The 16,392-nt window shown below is 35.0% G+C and overlaps 2 protein-coding genes across 9 annotated transcripts in view; both read right to left on the reverse strand.

Annotated features, from left to right (window-relative positions):
* Positions 1 to 6: 6 nt before the first annotated feature.
* ilkap (integrin-linked kinase-associated serine/threonine phosphatase) lies at positions 7 to 6,034 on the reverse strand. 7 transcript variants are annotated; one of them, XM_079886564.1, is made up of 11 exons: positions 5,990 to 6,034; positions 4,703 to 4,746; positions 4,020 to 4,130; positions 3,780 to 3,891; positions 3,054 to 3,160; positions 2,885 to 2,978; positions 1,989 to 2,076; positions 1,316 to 1,449; positions 953 to 1,072; positions 740 to 821; positions 7 to 404 (listed from the first exon to the last, which is right to left on the reverse strand). In XM_079886564.1, the coding sequence occupies exons 1-11, from the start codon at positions 5,998 to 6,000 to the stop codon at positions 264 to 266; spliced, it is 1,044 nt and encodes a 347-aa protein (XP_079742690.1). In that variant the 5' UTR covers positions 6,001 to 6,034; the 3' UTR covers positions 7 to 263. The 7 variants fall into 7 exon arrangements, with proteins under 7 accessions (XP_079742690.1, XP_079742689.1, XP_079742694.1 ...); XM_079886563.1 differs by having other exon boundaries at positions 3,780 to 3,894; XM_079886568.1 differs by lacking the exon at positions 5,990 to 6,034 and adding an exon at positions 5,037 to 5,091 and having other exon boundaries at positions 3,780 to 3,894; positions 4,587 to 4,746.
* A 5,032-nt stretch (positions 6,035 to 11,066) lies between these two features.
* The window catches only part of dgkd (diacylglycerol kinase delta), a 46,730-nt gene continuing 41,404 nt past the window's right edge, over positions 11,067 to 16,392 (reverse strand). For both annotated transcript variants that reach the window (XM_079886592.1, XM_079886593.1), the window contains 6 exons: positions 16,117 to 16,225; positions 15,903 to 15,995; positions 15,470 to 15,589; positions 15,234 to 15,351; positions 13,088 to 13,218; positions 11,067 to 11,732 (listed from right to left, as the gene is read on the reverse strand). In XM_079886592.1, coding sequence (XP_079742718.1) covers positions 11,643 to 11,732; positions 13,088 to 13,218; positions 15,234 to 15,351; positions 15,470 to 15,589; positions 15,903 to 15,995; positions 16,117 to 16,225 — 661 coding nt within the window. In that variant the 3' untranslated portion in view covers positions 11,067 to 11,642. The remainder of the gene's footprint in view (positions 11,733 to 13,087; positions 13,219 to 15,233; positions 15,352 to 15,469; positions 15,590 to 15,902; positions 15,996 to 16,116; positions 16,226 to 16,392) is intronic.

The following is a 16,392-nucleotide window of genomic DNA, read 5'->3' on the forward strand; positions in this document are numbered from 1 at the left end:
GATATTGTGAGACTGTATAAAAGTTTATTATTTAGAATTTGATGCCAAACAGCACAAATACTAAGATTTGACACAGTGTTTTCAAAAGCCCTGCTTTGAAGAAAAAAAAAAAATAGAGATTCAAACATCTCTATAATAAACCACATTTTCATTTCAGCACCATTTACTACTGAATTCATGCATTCATGTGTATCTGTGTATTTAACAGAAAAGATTCTGAATCGAAGTGTGTGTGTGTGTGTGTGTGTGTGTGCAAAATGCTTTCAGAACTCAATAGAGACGAGAATGACAGTGACGTTGTCTGCGCTGCCCCGCCTCACAGCCTCACTGGCCAATCGCTGACAAGCAGCCTCAAAAGGCCCCGCCCCTTCGCTCTGCCCCTCCTTCTGCTCCACAGTCTCGTTCTAAAATAAATAAAAACTTATTTACATTCAATGAAAACAGCAGTAATTATAGTAGCATTGAGAAAAAATTCTATAGCGTTTATTAATATTCTGAATCTTTTTATTTTTTATATTTTTTCATATTTTCTGTTTTCATTTTAATTTTAGTTAAAGATTTAGTAATTTTGTTGTGTGCTCTTGTCTTTTTTTATTTTTTATACGTCCTTGGCAACTAGCTGAAATAAAATGAGTTAAAGTTTTTTTTAATACTTTATATTATTCCAGTAAAGAAAATGTTTATTTAGCGTTCTAGTGTATTCTAATAACCCTGACACAGAGCAGATTGAAACACACACCTCCAGGACGTCGAGGATGAACTGAACGGCTTCATCTGCAGAAAACACTTTGAAAAGCCCGTCGCACGCCAAGAGAAGGAATCTGAACAAACACACACACAAACACCAGCAACATCCGTTAGTGTGTCACTGAGGAGAGAAAGGCCCACAGGTCTGGAGTCACATGACGGTGAGAGTAACGGGTAAGTGTGTAAGAGTGTGTGTTAAACGCACTTGTCGTTTCGGCTGATCTGACAGCGCCGCAGGTCTGGAGTGGAGATCACACCACAGCGCTTATACTGGCCGTCACCTAGAGAACGAGACACTTCCAGCACTCCCAGCACACGCCCGTCCCTGCACACACACACACACACACACACACACACACACACACACACACACACACACACACACACACCATTACATGACCCGTATCCTAGAAGCACTACAGGTACACACACACTCTCACACACACACTCTCTCACACACTCTCACACACACACACACACTCTCTCACACACTCTCTCTCACACACACACACACTCCCTCTCTCACTCACACACACACACACACACACACACACACACACACACACACCTGACCGTCCCGCCTGCTCTCTGGATCCTCATGCGCTCCTCATATATAATGGGATTGTGTTCTTTACTGAGAGCCAGAGTCACACACTTCCTCTTCCCAGAATCCTCAGCTTGCTCCAAACGACACAGCACTGCCTAATACACACACACACACAATTAAGATGTTTTGCATTGTGACATTATTTTCCCCCATTTTTACGATCATTGTTTTTACGATCATTGTTTTTACGATCATTGTTTTTACGATCGCTAGGACACATTTCTCAGCTCAGCCAGTTCTCACAACTCTTCACACGTCTCTAATCCAGTCTAGCGAAGGTTTCACCAAAGAAAACACATACAACAATGACCTAAAAACACAACAGGTTGCATCACACATTATTTCCTTCACTGCAGTGTTTGTCTCATAGTTTATGTTACATTACAGTACAAAATGATTCCTAAGTTTCCCCTTTTGTGTAGATGGTGATGAAGCTGAACACTAACATCTGTGTAGATGTGTGTAGATGTGTGTAGATCTGTGTAGATGTGTGTAGATGTGTATAGATGTGTGTAGATGTGTGTAGATGTGTATAGATGTGTGTAGATGTGTGTAGATGTGTGTAGATGTGGTATTACTGTAGGAATGTCCTATTCAGTTCTGTATTATGTTAGGCTTTTGTGTTGAGACTTACTCTACTGTCTCCCAGGTTTGCCACATACAGAACATCATCAACCGCCAGCATACATGTGGCCGTGGAGCCGTCTTTCCATGCGGGCTTACTGCGAACACACACACACACACACACACACACACACACACACACACACACACACACACGTTTACTTAGCTATCTAAATGGGGACATTACATAGACATAATGGTTTTTATACTGTACAAACTGTAATATCCTCTTACACTAACCCTACCCATCACACACACACATACACACAAACCCTAACCCATCACACACACACACTAACCCTACCCATCTCACACACACACACACACACACACACACACACAAACCCTACCCATCACACACACACACACACACACACACACAAACCCTACCCATCACACACACACACTAACCCTACCCCTAAATATACCCATCACACACACACAGACATACACTAACCCGACCCCTAAACCTACCCATCACACACACACACACACACACACACACACACACAGACACACACTAACCCGACCCCTAAACTTACCCATCACACACACACAAACCCTACCCATCACACACACACAAACCCTACCCCTAAACCTACCCATCACACAATTTTTTTTGCATTTTTACTTTTTAAAAAAACCTTTAATTATTTTATTTTTATACCAGATTAAGAAATGAGGACGTCCCTAAAGGGAAGTTTTTGGAGATTTTGTCAGGTTTTGGTCACTTCTGGGTACAAATTTGTCCCCAAAATATAGTTAAAAAGGTACACACACACACACATATATAAACACATACACACACACATATATAAACACATACACACACACACACACACAGTGTTTTCTAGCTCTCAGGCTCAGATTAAGTTCACATGCAGCAGGATCTGAAGCAGAACTCACTGGCTGGACGCTTTCTTCAAGAAATCCTCGTCAGTTTGACGGAAGGTGTCCAGCAAACACTTCCTCACCAGCTTCTCCAAACTCTCCACATCACCTGAGATTCAGGGTGCATTATGGGTACTGAGGCTCATTATTGTAGCTCTGAGTGTGACAAGGATCAGGCGTTTACCTTTGGGAAACTTGCTGACCAGCGTGTGATGAAGATTGTCAGCAGCAAACTGTGACGCTCGAGCTCCACCGTGACCATCAAACACTGCGAAGTACGCGAGCCGAGAGCTGCGCACACACACACACACACACACACACACACACACACACACACACACACACACACACACACACACACACATCATATAATTATCATGTAATTATACTGGCAAAAGTATAATGGATAGATGGATGGATGGATGGATGGATGGATGGATGGATGGATGGATAAATAATTAGATAGATAGATAGATAGATAGATAGATAGATAGATAGATAGATAGATAGATAGATAGATAGGTGGATAGATAGATAGATAGATAGATAGATAGATAGATAGATAGATAGATAGATAGATAGGTGGATAGATAGATAGATAGATAGATAGATAGATAGATAGATAGATAGATAGATAGATAGATAGATAGATAGATAGATAGATAGATAGATAGGTGGATGGATGGATGGATGGATGGACGGACAGATAGATAGACATATAGATGGATAGATAGATAGATAGAGATAGATAGATAGATAGATAGATAGATAGATAGATAGATAGATAGATAGATAGATAGATAGATGGATAGATAGGTGGATAGATAGATAGATAGATAGATAGATAGATAGATAGATAGATAGATAGATAGATAGATGGATAGATAGATAGATGTGTGCAGTCACTCACACTTGTGGAGGTAGATTAGTGACGCTCAGCTCTGGAAGCAGAACGTGAGCATCTTGCATCTCTTCTCTCTCGCCGCGTCTCGCTGAGACGAAACCCTGGAGTTTGGGAAGATCTGCTGGGACACAGAAAGAGATGGAGATCATCACAGGTCTTCTCTCTCTCAGTACAAACACACACACACACACACACATCCTGAACACACTCTCTGTCAGCAACACAATGTGTGCGAAAGCTGAAAACCTTTACAAACTTTCTTTTCCTCTTGATTCTGGTCTTCCACCTCTGTCTCTTCTAAACTGACGTCTCTCTTCCTCTTCTCACCTCGTTCCTCATCCTGCTGTTTGGCTTTAACTGAAATCGTTCAACAACACTTCATAATTAAACCAAATCTCACAGAGAAATAGATGTGTTGAATCACTTCCAAAGCCACCCATCTGCATTAATACACAGGCTATTTTTCCAAAATGTAGTGAGCTTCTTACCAAGACAGAATTTTTTATTTGAAACACAGACATATATTTACATTACATGCACTCACATCTAAACATATTAGCAGTAATATAATATGCAGTGTCAAGTGAGCACATATCTGCAAGAATATTTAAGGTAAGCACATTAATTTAACCTTTCAATAATTAAATTAGCACTTTATTGTTGTAGAAATGTATGTTGTAATACTGAAGCCAGGCTCGTGCAATCAGCATTTAACTGTCAAATTTCTACATTTAACTGTCCAAATCACTCACTTTAACACCTATAATGCATACAAGATTATGAATATTATAATATTTGTGTGAATTAACCCACCTGGGTCATTTGTAGGTTCTGGAAGATCATCAAATAAATCCATTTCTGACCCAAAGGTGAAAAGAGAGTCTGAGGTGAAAAGCTGTTTAGCTTCTGATGAACCACGAGATACTCACCGATTCTCTGATCAAAATGACACACGTACACCAGCAGATACACTCTAAAAGAAATAAATATAACGACACAGATAATCACAAAGATCTGTTGTTTGCTTTTTAGAGAGTAAAAGGGAGCAAATCAACAGACTAAGGACAGGCGCTGTTTGAAAGTGAGTGTGTTTTGAATGCAGATGCTAGCAGGCTAATGCTAACTGAATGAATTTGAAAAAGAAATGTACAAAATTATGTTTAACACCAGTAAACAGATCGTAGTATATGTGGCTAGCTGTTATTATACTTAGAAAGCAACTCAAAAGTACTTTATACTGTAGGAAATAGGAATACCTATTACATTTTCCTTTAAAGATTATGGCTAGTTCTACATGATCGTCAAGCGTTGGTGGTATAGTGGTGAGCATAGCTGCCTTCCAAGCAGTTGACCCGGGTTCGATTCCCGGCCAACGCAAAACATTTTTGTTTCATTATTTTTATTTAAAATGCATTTAAAATACAGACGTTCTTGCGCAATAAAAGTAAAGAGTAGCACGTTAGTAGTAGTACACTCTAAAAAAAAGTTGCTGAAGTACTGTCAACTTTGATGTTTAAGTAATTTCAACTAAAAATAGGCTACATTACACTGACTTAAACATGAGTTTTAAAACGTATTCCGTTACAGTTACAAATTACTTCATAAAAAAGTATTCAGTAACGTAATCCAAGCACCACAATATAAAAGTAATGTAATGTGATTACTTGTGGATTACTTCCAGGTCATAAAGTCAAGTAAACAGCAATATCATCAAAGTACTTTTATTTAATGTGAATTTAAAATGTAAGCTAATAAAAACTTGGCTATTAAAATTAAGCAATAGTGTCTTGTTTCACCAACTATAATTATATAAAAGGCTATACAGACATCTAGTGGCAACAGTATTGTATTACAGATGATTTTATTCTTTATTTTTATTTCTTTAACATGTCCAAGGGGAAAAAAATAATTATAGTTTTTACACAACATTAAAAAGTCTACACATTAGTCTATTTCAAAACACATGTTGATGAAGGCCGTGATCTTTCACTGACTGACCCTGGGGCGTTAGCCTTTTTATGTGGACTCGCGTGTTAATTTCTACATTTTCCAGCTCATTTCCCGTTAGAGAACTTACACAAAACTGCGATCGTACAAACTATGGAAAACACTCAATTTTGAGAAACACTGACAAACACTAAATTTTAGCTAACATGATTTCCGTGCAAGTCGTAGGCTAACTGCAATGTTTAAGTTGGATTTTGAGTCCTTCATACCTGGAAGGCATGATTTATGTAGTAGCCTACAACCATGTTGTTTCCTTTTTCCTCTTTTAAAACAAAAAACGGTGAAATTTCCATACATGAAAACGTTTTCCCCCGCGGGAAGCATCGTAATTAATAACTTAGCTGCGTATCAACCTGCGTCTTAGAATAAGTGTGTTATTTGCTCGGGCAACAGAACCAGGAAATATAATCAAACAGCGCTTAAAGGGTTAGTTCGCCCAAAAATGAAAATTCTGTCAGTAATTACTCACCCTCATGTTGTTCCAACCCCGTAAGACCTTCGTTCATCTTCAGAACACAAATTAAGATATTTTTTATTAAATCTGAGCGCTGGATCACTCCTCCATAGGCTTCTAAGGGACTGAAACTTGCTGGCCCAGAAAATGCATTAAAGAGATCGTTAATATAGTCCAAGTGACTACAGTGGCTCAATCTTAAGTTTATAAAGCGACGAAAATACTTTTTGTGCGCAAAAACAAACAAAAATAACGACTTTATTCTACTATTCATTTCCTTCTCTCTGAACCTTGAGTTAGTTTACGTAGTGTTTTAGCGCAGCGCGTCTGTGTTGCACGTCACCACGTATGCTCACTATTGGTCGACGCTTGTCATGTTTGTGATGCGTGATGACGTGCAACACAGACGCGCTACGCAAAAACACTACGAGGCCCAGAGAGAAGGAAATTAATAGTAGAATAAAGTCGTTATTTTTGTTTGTTTTTGCGCACAAAAAGTATTCTCGTTTATTTTAATTCTTAAAAATTATTTAGCTTTAAATGAAACCATTGTAATCCTGTTAGTATTCCCTTTTTTTTTTTTTTTTTTACACAAAATGTAACTCTATTCTGATTACTTTGTTTTTTGATGTAACTGTAACGACCAGTTACCATTTTTTGTATCCTGATTAAGTAACGTCGTTACATGTATTCCGTTACTCCCCAACCCTGTGTAAAACTTCAAAAAAGATAAAAAGTGTTAAGAAAAATGCATGTCACATGAAAGACTCAAACAATTGCACATTATATATACATTGATATATATATGCAAGATATGCAAGATATATATTTTCTTATTAAAAACAAATAAGAAAAATGCATGTCACATGAAAGACTCAAACAATTGCACATTATATATACATTGATATATATATGCAAGATACTACTGGGGCGAATTACTACTATTATTACACTGATTTTTTTTTATATGATCATATGTTAAAGCAATGTAAACATATGATCATATAAAAAAAATTCAGTGTAATAATAGTAGTAATTCGCCCCAGTAGTATCTTGCATATATATATCAATGTATATATAATGTGCAATTGTTTGAGTCTTTCATGTGACATGCATTTTTCTTATTTGTTTATCTTAAGAAAATATTAGATCGTTCAGATTTTATTTGTAAAACTGAAAACGCTTCATGCAACAATGGGTGCATGATCTGTGATATATATTTATATGACAATATATAATTGATATTGAAGTAGTATTTTTTTTTTTCAATAAATATATAATAAAAATTTGCGTACAGTATGAGACTATACAATGCACTTAATTATTTAAATTAAATTATTATTAAAATGATTTAATTTGTTATAAATAAAAGTGACTAATGACTACACAATGTATTTATATATTAAAAATATAATTAAAATAAATGTGTAGTATGAGACTATAAAACTTACTTTATTTAAAATAAATTACTAATAAAATAATTTAATTTTTATAAATAAAAACAGTACAATGTCATTTATTGAATCACTATTATATATTAAAAATTATCATAAATATAAAATAAAAATATATGTGCAGTATTATGACACTATATAATCTACTTTATAATAAATTACTAAAATAATTATTTTATAAATAAAAATAAATGTACAGTATAATGATACTTAAATGTAATTTATTATTCTGCATGTTTGGTAAAAAACTGTGATAGATGACACAAAAGACAGCAGTTTAGCGTTACACACACCTTGTTTTACACTGGCGGTTTTACTGTACAGTAAGAAGTTTTTTACATTCTTAGCAATGGCTATATACACAACAAAACAAAAAAAAACATTTAAAAAAATGAAAACAACAAAAATCAAAGATGGACAACGTCACATGGATGTAAGTTATAACTTAACAATAAAATAAATATTTAACAGTCGGAGAGATTGGACGCCCCTGGAGTCCAAAATGACATGATATGAGTCTGACTTTAAGACTGTATCTGGAGGAGAGAGAACACACACACACACACACACACACACACACACTCACACACTCTCTCACACACACACTTCATGTCTATATCTAACAAGACAACATGTAGACTCTCGCATTCTCACATACACACATGAAGTGTGCAAAGCCATTAAAGGGTTTAAAGACGGTGTTTGTCGATGTTTTATCCCAGAAGAGTTTGTAAAAAGGCATTTAGAAACACTATAGAAAACATTTCATCTCTCGTCAAGGCGACTGTGTGTGGCATCGAAGGGTTTGCATGGCATTTGAAATATGATCAGGTCGTAACCAAAGAGTTTCCAGACCGTCACACAGAAAAATCCTTCATGACTGACTGACTCACACCTTGAGAAACAAAGCAAGTAATAAAGACAGGAACATGTTAACCTCGTAGCATTTTGATTGCAATGCCTTTGCAACTTGTTTTGTTGAACTCGTGATCAAGTTCAAGTCAGTAATTATTCCAACATAATGTGAAGGCAACAGTGCTTCTCAAACTTTTCAGTTTTTCATGATTTACTTCCCATAAAATTGACTAAAAATATTATACATGCCTATAGAGTTATACAATTTCCAGTTAAAGTAATTTCCATGACTTTTCTAGGTCTAGAAATCACCTTTTTAAATTAGATGACCTTCATGTTTCAAGGTTTCTCAAGATTCCTGATTCTTCAGAGAAAAGCAGTTGTCGAGAGTGTGAAATAAAACATGACATACGTTGATTTTGAGTTGTTTCGGCTTACTTTAATGCTTGTTCAACGTTTGAGAAGCACTGACCAATGAGATTTCACCGTGGGCGGGGCTAGTTAGGACAAACCCTCTGCCATAATTACCGTACTTTCGAAGATGACGAAGACACGTGACGTTCTACGAAAACACCATCAATGAATCAGGTGGTACAGAGGTCACATGGTGCAAGTTGGAGCTCTCAGGAAATTCCCAGTTTACAAGTTGTAATTACGCGCTCTACGAGGACGTCAGCGCTTTTAACAAGCTGGAGTCATTACGGTAAAGAGACCAGGGAGAAGTCTGTGAAACACTCTGCCTTTTAAAGCCTACATGTAAGACAGATCTTTTAATCCTTCCCTCGGGTCATTTTGACCCGGATTAAAAAAAAAAAAAAAATGTAAAAATTGAGTGTTCATCCAAGACCTTTTGTCTTTTGTTGCACTTGAACCACGAATACACATAAAAAATGTAATGATTCAAGGAGTTTTGTGGTTGAAATAAAAAAAAGTAACAAATCGGGTCAATTTGACCCCCTTTGAATTAATGTAATGCGACGAATGCTTCAGTACACATAGAAAAACCTAAAAATAAAATTATTTTATGTCTACATGTGTATCTGAATGCATACTGAAGAGAAACTGACTTTAGGACCCAGCGGAACAGCTCATTTGCATATAGAGCTATAAGGCCATCTATTGGCTAGTCATGAAATATCATGTTATATATATATTTTCCACAAGAGGTCGCAAAGACACCCAATGTAAGATATTTAAAGCTGATTTTAAAGGGTTATGCATGAAATTGTGTTATTTTGAATTTAAGTTGAAAGAATGTGTGGAATGTGCTTAAATGACTATTAATTTAAAGGTAAATTAAAAAAATTCTACAAAAAAAATTGCATTAAAAAAAATATTACCAAAATGAAATAAAATAAGCTTAAAAAATTTAGTATAATTTTAGGGCTTCGGGTCACTTTTAATTTATTTGATTACATTTATTTTATTTTAGCTATTTATTTAGGGAAGGATTTGTTACCAAACGCGAGGGAATAGGATGAGCGTAACGAATGGAAATCTACAGTCAAGCACAGTATCTGTAGATAGAGCTTAACTGTGGCGTTAGTTTGTGGTCTATTAAACGTTTGCTCTTCCAAACCAAACCTTTACTCTGAAAGCGTTTCTGGTTGGCATTTCCAGATCATTCCAGGATCATATAGACGGAGAAGATCGAGATCTCAGGCTGATATGTGAACGTTAAGGGCAAAGCAGAGAGTTAGATTGGTCAGTTCTGTTGATTGTCACCACAACATGTTAAAGATCCCATGATGCATTTCACCTGTGTGTTGATTCATTTCCGCTCTCAAAAGCTCAAATCTAGTGAGCTGCCCGTATAGACAGTGTTTTAAGGCAATCCATGTATGATGAAGCGGAGAATATTCATTCAATACAGGAACAAATCAATGAAAATAGACGGTTTTGTAAACCTGGAGCTCAAACTACATGTTCATAATTAATGAAATAATTAAAAAAACATAAATTTAATTTAATTTATACCTTGAATGCAATGTAAGCCACTTGATAAAAGCATATTTTAGATGCATAAATGTAAAAAATACAATATAATTAGTGCTGGGCAACGATTAATTGCATCCAAAATAACAGTTTGTGTTTATATAATATATGTGTGTGTACTGTGTATTTTGTATATATAAACACACACACACATATGCATGTATATATTTAAGAAAAATGTGTTATTTATGTATAAAATATTGATATAATATAAATTAATAATATAATATTAATATATTAATATAAATTATATATAAACAGTATATACATGCAAATATTTCTTAAATATATACATATTCAATTATACTTTTTACTGTGTATAATTATTTTGTATATATAAATACACACATATATGCATGCATATATATTTAAGAAAAATGTTATTTATATATAAAATATTTATATTTATATATAATATAAATTATATATAAATAGTATATACATGCAAATATTTCTTAAATATATACATGCATAAGTGTGTGTATTTATATATACAAAATAATTATACACAGTACACACACATATATTATGTAAACACAAACTTTTATTTTGGATGCGGTTAATTACGATTAATTGTTGCCCAGCACTAATTATATTGTATTTTACATATGTTGTGTATTTAATGCTCATCGGAGGATCAAACGCGCTTGAAATCATTTGAGAGTCTCTCATGCCCTAAGAAGGCAGCCGTCTATGTTTTAGGAAGCTCACTAGGTTTTGAACGGAGCGTCAAGACCACATGAAACCGCCCAAACCGAGGCCTTGAAGACATCAGCAGAAATAAGAAGTTGTTTCAGAAAGTTAGTCAGCGTTGATAGCTCGAGTGAAAGTTGAGTCTGGATGAAGCTTCATCATTTGGACAGTCTGCAAACTCTCGGTACGACACTCGGATGGCTCTTGATAAGATCTCCGCCTCGTAGGTAGTAAAACAGTGTTCCCCAAAGCGATGATATCACAGAGGTGGAGAACAGAAGGCACACTGTGATTGGTCGAGTCGAGGTGTTGTGGGCGGAGTATGGCTGGTTCCGGTCGTGACGGAGCATCTGATTGGCCGGGTGAGGCTACATCACGTCTGAACGAGGCATCTGATTGGCTGAGGAGAGTCTAGGCTTCGCTGGCTGTGCTGTTTCGACTCAAATCCCTGATTCCCTGCAGGATCCGCTTCATATGGCCCACTTTAGTCACGCCCAGGTCCTGACACACAAACATTAGATGCTTTAAGTCTGTAATTCGTGACTGAAATAGAGCACATTTGAGTTGCACACAAAATATTGTTTTGTTTTATATTGTTGATTATAACAGTGGATGCCATGACCCTTTGACTCCAATCCTAAGATTCTTTTATTTTTATTGCATTTTTTTTAGAACTTAAAAACAACTTACATTCATTGACAGAATAGATTAACAATATATTAAAAAAATATATACAAAAAAAAAAAAAACGTAAAAAAAAAAGCTATACATTTTTATTTATAAGTGCCCAATTAACAATGTGAAAAAAATTATACTATAAATTTATATTTTTATATATATAAAAAAAATATATATATTAAAATATATATTTTTACACGTATAATTTTTTTATTAGTCTATTACATTATATCATTACTCAATATAGTACTGAACCATTAGATCCAGTGTTATTTAAGTATCACTGATTTTTTATAATCTATTTTGAATTCATTTTTGTTTTATGATTTCTCTTCATTTCAATTTTAGTAATTTTGTTGCATTTGTAATTTGTTTAGTACACAAAATATTGTTGATTATAACAGCAGATGCCATGACCCTTTGTACGATGGACTCCAGTGCTAAAATTTAATAAAGGCAGCAATATATATTTATATTTATAAGTGCCCCATTAACAATGTGAAAAAATAATATTATAAATACGTGTAAAATATTATTTAGAGTCTATTACATTATATCATTACTCACTATAGTACTGAACCATTAGATGCAGTGTTATTTTAGTAACACTGATATACTATTTATAGTTTTTGTTAATATTTTGAATTTTATTGCATTTGTAATTTGTTTCGTTCTCTTAAAATATGTTTATATAGATTTTTTTTATTCAGTTTCGGTGTATTTAGTTTTAGTTATGATAGTGCTTCAACTTAAACTAAGTGAAAATGACTTGGCAACAAGCTGAAAAAAAAATACACTTAAGTTATATTTTACTTTATTTCAGTTTATTTGCTTAAGTAATGCATTTTTAAGGGTTTTAGTTTTAGTTAACGATAAAAACCCTGGTGAGATCTGATATTTATTTATTTAAATCTAATTATATTTATTTAATCAATTTATTTTTAGATTTATTTTAATAATTTAATTAAATTATTTTTTTTAAAATCAAATTATTTTTTATTTAATCTATTTATCATTTTAAGAAATTATTTATATATTTATTTGAACCAAGTATATTTATTTTTTGGTTATTTGCATGAAACTTTATTTGAATCAAACTTAAGTTAGTTTCATCTTCTCTTAGTTAGTTTCATCTGGTCTTCATGATTGATGTATTTCAGAAGTAAAGCGTGTCAAACCTTCAGGTCTCTCCTCTCCAGCTGGAGCAGTTCTGGTCCTCTGATGTCGTGTCTGATGAAGATCTCCTTATACTCGGACAGACAGAGCGTCTCCAGCCAGACGCCCACCTCCTCCACACCCCAGGTGTTCACTGCTCAGAGAACACACACACCTTTTACACTCACACACACACTCACTCACTCACACACTCACTGGATGAGCTGAGAGAGGTGGACACTAGGGCTGGGCAAAAAAATAGATTTTTAAAATGTGGTCGATTCAAAGTCGATTCTCAAAGGCCACGAATCGATTATTATTTTATTTTTTCATATTTATTTATTTTATTTATATCTATTTATATTTCCCTCCACTGCTCACTGATCCTGTTTGATCAAGGCATGCCACTGAGATATTCTCAAATTTTCAGCATCAATTTTTCATCTTGCATCAAAATCCTGTCTATTCAGTGTATGCATTTACAATATAGAGTTGGCTTCTGTTTTAATGTACCTACAATAAAAAGAGTTTAATATACAGGATTGTGGCTCTGTATTTCTTTTTTATTAATTAACCACTAGTAAACTTATGTTCACTGTTCTTTTTTATAAATAATGGATTTGTATTAAATCTATATTCATTGAGTCGAATCGAGAATCGAAATCGAAAATAGAATTTAGAATCAAAATCGAAAACCGAATCGAATTAAGAGCTTGTGAATCAAAATCGAAAATATAGAATCGAAAACCGAATCGAATTAAGAGCTTGTGAATCAAAATCGAAAATAGAATTTAGAATCGAAATCGAAAACCGAATCGAATTAAGAGCTTGTGAATCGAAATCGAAAATATAGAATCGAAAACCAAATCGAATTAAGAGCTTGTGAATCGAAATCGAAAATAGAATTTAGAATCGAAATCGAAAACCGAATCGAATTAAGAGCTTGTGAATTGAAACCGAAAATAGAATTTAGAATTGAAACCGAAAACTGAATCGAATTAAGAGCTTGTGAATCGAAATCGAAAATAGAATTTAGAATCGAAACCGAAAACCGAATCGAATTAAGAGCTTTTGAATCAAAATCGAAATCGAAAATATAGAATCGAAAACCAAATCGAATTAAGAGCTTGTGAATCGAAATCGAAAATAGAATTTAGAATCGAAATCGAAAACCGAATCGAATTAAGAGCTTGTGAATTGAAACCGAAAATAGAATTTAGAATCGAAACCGAAAACCGAATCGAATTAAGAGCTTTTGAATCGAAATCGAAAATATAGAATCGAAAACTGAATCGAATTAAGAGCTTGTGAATCGAAATCGAAAATAGAATTTAGAATTGAAACCGAAAACTGAATCGAATTAAGAGCTTGTGAATCGAAATCGAAAATAGAATTTAGAATCGAAACCGAAAACCGAATCGAATTAAGAGCTTTTGAATCAAAATCGAAAATAGAATTTAGAATCGAAATCGAAAATAGAATTAAGAGCTTGTGAATTGAAAAATGAAAATAGAATTTAGAATAGAAATCGAAAACCGAATCGAATAAAGAGCTTGTGAATCGAAATCGAAAATAGAATTTAGAATCGAAACCGAAAACCGAATCGAATTAAGAGTTTGTGAATCGAAATCGAAAATAGAATTTAGAATCGAAATCGAAAACCGAATCGAATTAAGAGCTTTTGAATCGAAATCGAAAATAGAATTTAGAATCGAAACCAAAAACCGAATCGAATTAAGAGCTTTTGAATCGAAATCGAAAATATAGAATCGAAAACCGAATCGAATTAAGAGCTTGTGAATCGAAATCGAAAATAGAATTTAGAATCGAAATCGAAAACCAAATCGAATTAAGAGCTTGTGAATCGAAATCGAAAATAGAATTTAGAATCGAAATCGAAAACCGAATCGAATTAAGAGCTTGTGAATCGAAATCAAAAATAGAATTTAGAATAGAAATCGAAAACCGAATCAAATAAAGAGCTTGTGAATCGAAATCGAAAATAGAATTTAGAATCGAAACCGAAAACCGAATCGAATTAAGAGTTTGTGAATCGAAATCGAAAATAGAATTTAGAATCGAAATCGAAAACCGAATCGAATTAAGAGCTTGTGAATCGAAATCAACATCTGAATGGACACCCAGCCCTAGCGGACACTCAGGCCATACCTGGCATGTTGAGGGCGGCGCACGTCTCTTTATTTTTGTTGTTTTTGTCCTTCTTGAATTTGGGCACAAGGCGAAACTTTGCACTGCGACTCCGCTTGGAGAAATCAGACAGCTGACCCTGCACACAAACACACATTAATACACTGGACCCTAAATATCAGTTTTTCCCCCAGTATCATGCAGCCCTAGACTACAGACACTAAAAACATGTGTGTGTGTGTGAGTGTTCAGCGCACCTCGTCGTCGGCCGGGTCGATGAGCTGACTGAGCCAGCTGATGTCAGTCAGTCTGCGTAACTCCTGAGTGACAGAAGCCAACGCTCCACTGAGCTGATCTTTCTGAGGAGGATCCAACTGCTGGAGACACACACACACACACACACACACCAGAGGAAGAGCCGCAGTCAGCGCATCAAATAATCACTTGAGTTCAGTGCCTATCATAGACTCACACATGTGACCAATGAGAGAGTCTTTACATTACATTTATCATACACTCTCCCCTGTGAAGGCCTCCTTCCCTTCACCTCATAAATGAAGGTGACTTGACTTGACTCATTCCTCCTATAACCATCATTCAAATACATTTCTGAAACATTTCTAATTTATGTTTTACATTTTTTCAAGTGTAGGTTTTGCATTATTTTCTTTCATGTGTCGATTCACTCACCAGGCACATCTTCCCCGCGAGCAGCAGTTCGGTCTCACTGTGCAGAGCTTTGACGTTACTGACCATCTCCATCACCACACTACAGGTCAAACCCTGCAAACACACACACGTCACTTCATAAGCAGGATGCTATAAGCATACACTCGTCTGAATCTGGACCAAACGAGAGGCGTAATCAGCAGGCTGTGATTGACAGGTGTCAGACGCCACTCACTCCGCTGCTTTTGTTGGCATACACACGGTCCATGGCTTTAGAGCTGGCGTTCACCGCATGAGCCAATTCCTGCTCGATAGTGTGATGAGACTCTGCCACTTCCCTGATACTAAACACACACACACACACACACACACACGTTTCAGTTTATGCATATACAGTATATATATATATATTAATCTGAAAAAATGTATCACATGTATTAACACGTTAATTTTGACAGCCCAAATATATATATAAATATATATTAGTGCTGTCAATCAAATAAAAAATGTA

The sequence above is a fragment of the Squalius cephalus genome (genome assembly GCF_949319135.1).
Source record: "Squalius cephalus genome assembly, chromosome: 11".
Lineage (NCBI taxonomy): Eukaryota > Metazoa > Chordata > Actinopteri > Cypriniformes > Leuciscidae > Squalius > Squalius cephalus.

Excerpts from the sequence above, each read along its gene's own strand:
- ilkap (XM_079886563.1), bottom strand. Across the intron at positions 3,161-3,779 it reads ACTAATCTACCTCCACAAGT|CTCTCGGCTCGCGTACTTCG; the intron begins GTGAGTGACTGC and ends GTGTGTGCGCAG. Across the intron at positions 1,450-1,988 it reads CAAACCTGGGAGACAGTAGA|GCAGTGCTGTGTCGTTTGGA; the intron begins GTAAGTCTCAAC and ends TGTGTGTATTAG.